General features: G+C 47.7%; 1 protein-coding gene across 1 annotated transcript; it reads left to right on the top strand.

The window, feature by feature from the left end:
* Positions 1-62: 62 nt before the first annotated feature.
* On the top strand, positions 63-10,627 carry LOC308520293 (uncharacterized protein; the record flags this gene model as incomplete). Its single annotated transcript, XM_081092789.1, is given in 3 exon segments — positions 63-2,441; positions 7,979-8,132; positions 8,135-10,627. Coding segments are annotated over 3 exon segments (4,935 nt in total). The 3' UTR covers positions 10,537-10,627.
* Positions 10,628-10,903: the final 276 nt, after the last annotated feature.

Consider the following 10,903-nt stretch of genomic DNA (forward strand, 5'->3'; position numbering starts at 1 on the left):
CCCGGGGCAGACTTCCTTCAGACCCGGGCAGCCGACCCCAAAGACTTCTGGCGCTGAAGAAAATGGAGGCTGAAGAGGAACGCTTTCCTACACTAAGGCAAGTCCTGCTTCTCTTTGTTTTTCTGGCTCAGACTAGCGCAGAGCAGAAAGGTTATAGCGTCGCAGAAGAAACAGAGGGTGGTTCTTTTGTGGCCAATCTAGCAAAGGACATAGGGCTGGAGGTAAAGGAGCTGTCTGGGCGGAGAGCTCGTGTCATTTTTAACAACAACAGAGAACATTTTCAGCTGAACCTTCAGACTGGGGACTTACAGGTACATGAGAAACTGGATCGGGAAGAGCTGTGTGGTCCCACTGAGCCTTGTGTGCTGCAATTCCAGGTGTTACTGGAGGAGCCTTTGGAAGTCTATAGGTTTAAGCTTTTGGTCCGGGACATAAATGACAATTCACCTGTGTTCCCGAAAGCAGAAATGATTTTGAAAATCATGGAAAGTACTCTTCCAGGGACCGTGTTTCCCCTGAAAAATGCACAAGATTTGGATGTGGGCATCAATAATGTTCAAAACTATACCATCCACCCCAACTCCCACTTCCACGTTCTTACCAGAAATGGCAGCGAGGGCAGAAAGTACCCAGTGCTGGTTCTGGACAAAGCTCTAGATCGCGAGGAGCAGCCCGAGCTGAGGTTAACGCTCACGGCAGTAGATGGCGGAGCTCCTCCCAAGTCTGGCACCGCCCTGGTCCTCATTGAGGTGTTGGATATCAATGACAACGCCCCTGAGTTTGTGCAGCCACTCTATAGAGTGCAGATCCCCGAGAACAGTCCTCCGGGCTCCCCTGTTGTCACTGTTTCCGCTGGGGATTTAGACGCGGGAATAAACGGGGAAGTGTCCTACTCATTCTTTTATGGCGATGAAGAGATTACTAGGACATTTGCACTTAATGAACGCACAGGTGAAATTACAATCATTAGGAAACTAGATTTTGAAAAAATTGTTTCATATGAGGTGGATATTAAGGCGTCAGATGGGGCAGGTCTTTCTGGAAAATGCACTGTCATGATACAGGTGGTGGATATAAACGACAACACCCCGGAACTGAAGATGGTTTCACTTACAAGCTCCATTCCAGAAAATTCCCCGGAAACTACCATAGCCCTTTTCAGTGTTCAAGACCCAGACTCTGGGGAGAATGGAAGGATGGTGTGTTCCATCCAGGAAGATCTCCCTTTCACGCTGAAACATTCCGTTGAGAATTTCTACAAGCTGGTAACAGAAGGACCTCTAGACAGAGAAAACAAGGCCGAGTACAACATCACCATCACCGTCACCGACATGGGGACCCCCAGGCTGAAAACCCAGCACAACATCACCCTGCTGGTGTCCGACGTCAACGACAACGCCCCCGCCTTCACCCAAACCGCCTACTCCCTGTTCCTGCGCGAGAACAACAGCCCCGCCCTGCACATCGGCAGCGTCAGCGCCACAGACAGGGACGCGGGCGCCAACGCCCAGCTCACCTACTCGCTGCTGCCGCCCCGCGACCCGCGGCTGCCCCTGGCCTCGCTCGTGTCCATCAACGCGGACAACGGCCACCTGTTCGCCCTGAGGGCGCTGGACTTCGAGGCGCTGCAGGCGTTCGAGTTCCGCGTGGGCGCCACGGACCGCGGGTCGCCCGCGCTGAGCAGCCAGGCGCTGGTGCGCGTGCAGGTGCTGGACGCCAACGACAACGCGCCCTTCGTGCTGTACCCGCTGCAGAACGGCTCTGCGCCCTGCACCGAGCTGGTGCCCAGGGCGGCCGAGCCGGGCTACGTGGTGAGCAAGGTGGTGGCGGTGGACGCAGACTCGGGCCAGAACGCCTGGCTGTCGTTCCAGCTGCTCAAGGCCACGGAGCCCGGGCTGTTCGGCGTGTGGGCGCACAATGGCGAGGTGCGCACGGCGCGGCTGCTGAGCGAGCGCGACGCGGCCAAGCACCGGCTGCTGGTGCTGGTCAAGGACAATGGCGAGCCCGCGCTGTCGGCCAGCGTCACGCTGCACGTGCTGCTGGTGGACGGCTTCTCGCAGCCCTACCTGCCGCTGCCCGAAGCGGCGGCCGACCCGGCGCAGGCCGACCCGCTGACCGTGTACCTGGTCATCGCGCTGGCGTCGGTGTCGTCGCTGTTCCTGTGCTCGGTGCTGGCGTTCATCGCGGTGCGGCTGTGCAGGCGGAGCAGGGCCGCCTGGGTGGGTGGCTGTTCGGGGCCTGAGGGCCACCTTCCGGGCCACCTGGTGGACGTCAGCGGCACTGGGACCCTGTCTCAGAGCTACCAGTATGAGGTGTGTCTGAGTGGAGGCTCAGGAACCAGCAGAGAGTTCAAGTTCCTAAAATCTGTTGCCTCCAACCATCCGGGGTCTGTGAATGGTGTGGAGGAAAACTCTAATTTTGTAAATGGTTTTGGATTCAATTAGGAATTTGTTAAATTTTCCGAGCATTCCAGGTGAAGATTAGCTCTTTTAAAATATATTATGTCGCCGAAACCGGTTTGGCTCAGTGGATAGAGCGTCAGCCTGCGGACTGAAGGGTCCCAGGTTCGATTCCGGTCAAGGGCATGTACCTGGGTTGCAGGCACATCCCCAGTAGGAGATGTGCACGAGGCAGCTGATCGATGTTTCTCTGTCATCGATGTTTCTAACTCTCTATCTCTCTCCCTTCCTCTCTGTAAAAAATCAATAATATATATTTAAAGAAAAAAAAATATATTATGTCTCCCTTACCAATTTTAGTACATACAGACTTTCTTTGATTTTATTTCCTAGTTAAGGAGATTAGAAACTTTAAGTATATACTCATGGTCTCTTTCTCTCTCTCTGTGTGTGTTAATTCTCACCCGAGGATTTTTTCCCCATTGATTTTTTGTTTAGAGAGAGAGAGAGAGAGGAAAGGAGGGCGAGAGACAGAGACAGAAACATTGATGTGAAAGAAAAACATTGTTCAGGCAGGGCATGGAATTGAAACCTTTAATTTGCAGGAGGAGGCTCTGTTCACAGAGCCAACCCGTCTAGGGCTTGTTTACTCTCTTTTTATCATTTCTATTTGACTAAGACAAAGAACTTGCAAATGTACTTCATACTAAAAAGTATGAATATTTGTTCAATTTATCAACTCTTCATCAACCACAATTGATTTGAAGATAACCCCAGGACCATTTTCTGTTTGAATGTTGTCCAGAAACATTTAAAAAAAATTTTTTTTTCCATTGCAAAATTCTCAGCGGGTTTGCTGTTTTATTTTTATTTTTTTATATATATTTTTTATTGATTAAGATATTACATATGTGTACCCTCTACCCCCCCCCCCCCCCGCTCATCCCCTCACCCCCCCCCCCCCCGTTGTCCGTGTCCATTGGTTAGGCCTATATGCTTGCATATAAGTCCTTTGGTTGATCTTTCCCCCTTGCCCCCACCCTCCCCTACCTTCCCTCCAAGGCCCGACAGTCCAATCAATGCCTCTCCGTCTCTGGATCAGTCCTTGTTCATCAGTTTATGTTATTCATTATATTCCACAAATGAGTGAGATCTTGTGGTATTTATCCGCTCTCCAGTTCCATCCATGCTGTGGCAAATGGTAAGAGTTCCTTTTTCTTCTTCCTCTTCTTAAAGAATACCTTTCAGCATTTCATATAATGCTGGTTTGGTGGTGATGAACTCCTTCAGCTTTTTCTTATCCGTGAAGCTCTTTATCTGACCTTCCATTCTGAATGATAGCTTTGCTGGATAAAGTAATCTTGGTTGCAGGTTCTTGCTATTCATCTCTTTGAATATTTCTTGCCACTCTCTTCTGGCCTGCATTTCTGGCCTGGTTTCTGTTGAGAAATCAGCTGACAGTCGAATGGGTACTCCCTTGTAGGTAACTGACTGTCTTTCTCTTGCTGCTTTTAAGATTCTCTCTTTATCTTTTGCTCTTGGCATTTTAATTATGATGTGTCGTGGTGTGGTCCTCTTTGGATTCCTTTTGTTTGGGGTTCTCTGCGCTTCCTGGACTTGTAGGTCCATTTCTTTCACCAGGTGGGGGAAGTTTTCTGTCATTATTTCTTCAAAAAGGTTTTCAATATCTTGCCCTCTCTCTCCTTCTGGTACCCCTATAATTCTGATGTTGGTACGCTTGAAGTTGTCCCAGAGGTTCCTTACACTGTCTTCATATTTTTTGAATCTCTTTTCTTTTTTCTTTTTCGGTTGGGTATTTTTTGTTTCTTTGTATTTCAAATCTTTGACTTGATTCTTGGGATCCTCTTGTCTGCTGTTGGATCTCTGTAAATTATTCTTTATTTCAGTCAGTGTATGCTTAATTTCTAGTTGGTCCTTTTTCATGTCCTCCATGGTCTCACTATACTCCTTGAGGGATTCATTAAATTTATCGGCGGTTTCCATAAAATTCTTGAAAAACCTTATAAACGTGGCCTTGAACTCTATATCCAGTCGTTTGCTTTCCTCCATTTCTGCCATTTGTGACCTGTTTCTTTGTCTCCGCATTTTGGCTGCTTCCCTGTGTTGATAGAGTGGCCCTGCGCGCCAGGTGTCCTGTAGGGCCCAGTGGTTCAGCCTCCCCAGTTACCTGGGGTGGACACTCTTGGAGCACTCTTGGTGCCTTGGTTGTTGTAGGATCACTGGGAGGAATTGACCTCCAGGCCAATTGGCTGTGGGAATCAGCTGTGTCTGAAGTGGGAGAATGGTCCCCCTCTGACCACTGGGTACAGTGGCTCCTGGATCTAAGGAGGTGCTAATTCAGCCCCTGCCTGAGGCCACACAGCAGGAGCCACGAAGAGGATCAGCTGTGAAGCAATGCAAGCCGCTGCGGGGCCTTGGGCCTTCTCTTGGAAGTTCCGGGTCTGCCTGGCTGGGCTGTAGTTAGGTACATTCACATGCAAAAGCCTCTGCTGCAGCCTGGGTGGGGCGGGGTCTCAGGGAGTCAAAGGGCAGAGAAAGAAGCTATGGCTGATTCTACGCGCCCGGAGTCGTGCGTCTCAGTGTCCCGGTAACGGCTGCAAGCACCTCTGAGGGAAAGCCGCCCTCAAGTTCGCCCGCTGCCGCCTGACAGAGCAGCCTCTCTCCGTATGTGTCCTGGGTCCCCAGAGACTTCCCGGAACCGGAGTTCAGAGCAGTCGGGAGCTTGTGATTCAAAAAGACAGCCGAGTCCTCAGGTGCCACCCCCTTTCCGCGCGCGCGAGCCGCCGCCGTACCTCTGCACTCAGCCTCCGCAGCTCCTCTGGCTCTCAGCGTGCTTTTCTTTCCTTCTAGTTGTAGAAATTACACTCAGCCAGCCTTCCTGTTGTTCTGGACGATGCTTGCTCCGTCCTTTGGGATATTTTTCAATCGTTGTGTGAGGCGACTATTTCCCAGTGTTTATCTATGCCGCCATCTTAGTTTCTCTCTTTAAAAATTTTGATGTTGTGGTTTCTTAGGAGACAGGCATGATACAAATCTAATGAGTTATTAAGATATCTTCAGTTTAATATATTATGTCTACCCATCTAAAAATCTTAAATGGAGAAGTGTCTGCAAAAATTGCATGTTTTTTCACAGTAGTATTAAATAGAAAAACAATGATTTCTCCCATACTGGATTTGCACCTCTTTATATCAACCTTCAGTATATGATATATATGAGTATTATTTTTAAATTAAATTTATTGGGATGACATTGGTTAATAAGATTATATAGGTTTCAAATGTACATTTCTATGATGCATGAACTGTATGTTGCATTGTGTGCTCACCACCCAAAGTCAAATCATCTTCTGTCACCATAGTGAAAGAGTATTAGATTATTTCCAAATATTTAAATAATAGATCCTACCACATCTCTTTCTGGAAACTTCTTTCTTCAGTAGATGTCTACTGTTGCAGCCATGTTTATTTTAATGGCCCCTCTCTTTTTTGTGATTTCAGACAGTCAGACAAGGTGGTAGACATTGCTTATCAAAGCTGTGCAAATCTGATTCTCTCTGTTTAAAAAATTGCTTTGGAAACCAGATATAAAATAGTCTCTTTGTTAGGAACTTAATAAGAAAATGATATTATGCTAGCTAAATACATGGAAAGCACAGAAAATCAATCTACTCAGAGACAAGAAGGAAGGAGATGCCTAAAGAACAACCTAATTGTGTATTTTCCAATTTTGCTTTCTGCCAAGTTTGCTTTCTCCTTTGGGTTTTTGGAAATAAATGCTCTTTTAATAAATTTCTCTCTAATTAAGATAGCTAGGTGTTTTTTTTTTTCACTTGTCAAAAGCATGTTTACATATTCTTATATGGATTAAAACTTACTATTAATCTGCAACATAAGTTGTGGTTGTCTCCCTGGCTGGGTTGCTCAGTTGGTTACAGAGTCATCCTGGTTCAACCCCCCTCAGGGCACATACAAGAATCAACCAATGAATGCATAAATGAGTGGAACAACAAAATGATGCTTCTCTCTAAAATCAACCAGTGGTAGAGCATGGGCCTTTGAACCAAAGGATATCAGGGTTGGATTCCTGGTCAAGGGCAGGTACCTGGGTTGCAGGTGGGAGGCAACCAATCCAGGGGTCTCTTTCACATTGATGTTTCTCTCTCTCTCTTCTCTTCCCCCCTTCCATTATCCTAAAAAATTCAATGGAAAAAATATTCTCAGGTGAGGATTTAAAAACATTGTGATTATCATATAAATTTAACAATAGTTGGGTCAAAAGATGGTAGGATGTTAGTAATTTGTAAGGGACACACACAAACTTTTGTTAGACTGCATATTTTTGAGAATTGATGGATATTTCCAAATTGTACACTTTATATAGAAATTCTTAGAAAATTCTATATAAGAAATATTTAATAGCATTAGTTTCTTATAGCTTTAGTGTGAATTAACACTGACAATGTTTACCCTATTTGTAGAATCATTATAGCCTGGTTGTTTTGTTCTTTTTTTATAATGTATCCTTTTGTTTAGGGGTGAGCAAGGGTATTTTGCCATTTAATGAAAAACATTTTAGATCATTCTGAATTATATTAAATTACTATTCAAAAGAGCATAGCTACTTGGGAGCATGGTTTCTCATATAATGAATTAAGATTACAGCAAAAAAATATGGGCTTTTGCATTAGGAGGAGAATCCATCTGTCAAAATTTTTACACTGTGATTTCTTCATTGATATATTCAACAAATATTTATTGAGCATCTGCCATGTGCCTGGGACTAGCTGTTGAAGAATATCAAAATAAAAAGTTCTGGAACTCTAGGATGACACAGAAAAGAAATAAGTAAGCATGCTCTATCAGATGGTGATTAATGAAGCATGCTCAGAGCTAAAGGAGTGTTCTCATATGCATTTTCCTGTAGTTTAAAAGGTTAAAATATCATAACTCTGACTTCAAGTATAAAGAATATGTAAACTGCAATGAGCTAGTAGCTTTTTTTCTGTGATGTGATTAACCAATAAGAACCACAATTCTGGCATATAGGCTGTCTAGAATCTGAAAGAAAATCTAGAGGAATGCATTCATTTTTGCTGAGAGAATTTTAAGGAATCATATAGCTTGACTCTTATTTTTACAAGATGACTGATCACTAATAAGTCTTCTTTCACCTCTCAGTTCTCCAGAACATCCCCCCAAAACTACAGGTTCTGGAAGATAAAAACCATGTCTGGGTTGTTTACTAATGTAGTTCAGAACCTAGTACATTATATCAATAATATATCTTTGAGTGAATAAATAATTTTAATTGCATGGTTTTCGGATTACATCATATCCCAAAAAAATTTCCAAAACTCCCAATAGATAACTGGTATTACTAGATAGATAGATGATTGGGATTACAAGATTACTATAGGTACATACAAATAGAGAATGCAATTATAGCAAAGTTTTCGAAGACAACGCATGGTGGCGCTGCAGGCTAAGGCGAAGAGAAAGAAAAAGAAAAAAAAAAAGAGCCCAGGAAATTCAACTAATTCAACCTCAGATCGCTAGAGGAGGAGAAAAGCCTGTAAGGGAGCGGGGGACCAGAGAGTGTCCAGAGAATGCTACTCAGCAACATTTCAGGACAGATTACCAACTGAGAGATCCATCCCTACCGCAGTCCCATTGCTCCCTAAGGTAGAGCTGGGCCCGGTTCCCGGAAAGGTGTTTGTGAAATAAAGATGGAGGTCGGAGGGGAGCGCTTTCCTAAACAAAGGCAAGTCCTGGTTCTCTTTCTTTTGGTGGGAGTGGCTCTGGCAGGATGGGAATCCCGTCGCTATTCCGTGATGGAGGAAACAGAGAGCGGCTCCTTTGTGGCCAACCTGGCCAAGGACCTGGGGCTGGGAGCGGGAGAGCTGGCTGCGCGGGGAGCCCGGGTGGTCACTGAAGAGAAGGAACCCCGATTGCAGCTTGATCTGCAGACCGGGGACTTGATATTAAATGAGAAACTGGACCGGGAGGAGATGTGTGGCTCCACTGACCCATGTGTGATGCATTTCCAAGTGTTACTGAAAAAACCGCTGGGAGTATTTCGAGCTGAGCTGCTGGTGAGAGACATAAATGATCATTCTCCTGAGTTTCCTGAAAGAGAAATGACACTGAGGATCCCAGAGACTAGCCCTCCTGGGACCGTGTTTCCTCTGAAAAAAGCCCAGGATTTGGACGTGGGCAACAACAACATCCATAACTACAGCATCAGCCCCAGCTCCCATTTCCATGTTTCCACCCGCGACCGGGGGGACGGCAGGAAATACCCCGAGCTGGTGCTGGACAAGGAGCTGGATCGTGAGGAGCAGGCCCAGCTCAGATTAACCCTCACAGCCCTGGATGGCGGCTCTCCACCCCTGTCTGGCACCGCCCAGGTGCACATCTTGGTCTTGGATGTCAATGACAACGCCCCTGAGTTTGCACAGTCGCTCTACCAAGTGCAGGTCCCTGAGAACAGCCCTGTAGGTTCCCTAGTTGTTAAGGTTTCTGCTGGAGATTTAGACACTGGGACAAACGGAGAGATATCATACGCCCTTTCTTATAGTTCTCAGGAGATAAGCAAAACTTTTGAAGTAAACAGCCTTTCAGGAGAAGTTCGGCTAATTAAAAAACTAGATTTTGAGACAATATCCTCCTATGAGCTGGATATAGATGCCTCTGATGGCGGGGGACTTTCAGGAAAATGTTCAGTCTCCATTGACGTGGTGGATGTTAACGATAACTCCCCAGAACTCACTGTTTCATCACTTACCAGCCCCATTCCCGAAAATTCCCCCGAGACGGAAGTGGCCCTGTTTCAGATTCGAGACCGAGACTCGGGGGACAACGGAAGGATGACTTGCTCCATCCAGGATGATCTGCCCTTCATCCTGAAGCCCACTGAAGAGAATTTCTACACCCTGGTAACGAACGGGGCCCTGGACAGGGAGACCAGAGCCCAGTATAACGTCACTATTACAGTTTCCGACTTGGGGACCCCCAGGCTGAAAACCCAGCACAACATAACCGTGCTGGTGTCCGACGTCAACGACAACGCCCCCGCCTTCACCCAAACCGCCTACACCCTGTTCCTGCGCGAGAACAACAGCCCCGCCCTGCACATCGGCAGCGTCAGCGCCACAGACAGGGACGCGGGCGCCAACGCCCAGCTCACCTACTCGCTGCTGCCGCCCCGCGACCCGCGGCTGCCCCTGGCCTCGCTCGTGTCCATCAACGCGGACAACGGCCACCTGTTCGCCCTGAGGGCGCTGGACTTCGAGGCGCTGCAGGCGTTCGAGTTCCGCGTGGGCGCCACGGACCGCGGGTCGCCCGCGCTGAGCAGCCAGGCGCTGGTGCGCGTGCAGGTGCTGGACGCCAACGACAACGCGCCCTTCGTGCTGTACCCGCTGCAGAACGGCTCTGCGCCCTGCACCGAGCTGGTGCCCAGGGCGGCCGAGCCGGGCTACCTGGTGAGCAAGGTGGTGGCGGTGGACGCAGACTCGGGCCAGAACGCCTGGCTGTCGTTCCAGCTGCTCAAGGCCACGGAGCCCGGGCTGTTCGGCGTGTGGGCGCACAATGGCGAGGTGCGCACGGCGCGGCTGCTGAGCGAGCGCGACGCGGCCAAGCACCGGCTGCTGGTGCTGGTCAAGGACAATGGCGAGCCCGCGCTGTCGGCCAGCGTCACGCTGCACGTGCTGCTGGTGGACGGCTTCTCGCAGCCCTACCTGCCGCTGCCCGGAGCGGCGGCCGACCCGGCGCAGGCCGACCCGCTGACCGTGTACCTGGTCATCGCGCTGGCGTCGGTGTCGTCGCTGTTCCTGTGCTCGGTGCTGGCGTTCATCGCGGTGCGGCTGTGCGGGCGGAGCAGGGCCGCCTGGGTGGGTGGCTGTTCGGTGCCTGAGGGCCACCTTCCGGGCCACCTGGTGGACGTCAGCGGCACGGGGACCCTGTCCCAGAGCTACCAGTATGAGGTGTGTCTGACGGGAGACTCTGGGAGTAATGAGTTCAAATTCTTGAAGCCTGTCTTCCCCAATATTCTAGGCCAGGACATCGGGAGGAAGGCAGAGGGAAATCCAACATTCCATGATAGTTTAGGTATCTGAAACTTTCCACTCGCACCATTAGTTGTTGTCTCCTTTATCTTTCCTTCATTTTTTTTAATGCAGTAATAGCCTGTAGTTCTACTTGTTTTTCTTTTTCTATACTATATTCCTTAGCAGTTATTCTTTGTTTTGTTGTCCTGTAATTATTTTTTCCAATTACTATATTATTAGTAAAAAAAAAAATACCAGGAAATTTCATATTTCTGACTAAAAATTTTAGTACTGATTTCTTAAGGTTAATATGAAAGTTAACCTCTTGAAATAAACGTAATTCTAAATTTAAAAGTATTCATGACACTACATAAGAATATGATTCCTTTCTACCTACTTCATTTTTAAATTGTCAGAGGTTTTATTTAGTTTTTAT

This window comes from Myotis nattereri (assembly GCF_964212035.1).
Source record: "Myotis nattereri genome assembly, chromosome: 5".
Classification (NCBI taxonomy): Eukaryota; Metazoa; Chordata; class Mammalia; order Chiroptera; family Vespertilionidae; genus Myotis; species Myotis nattereri.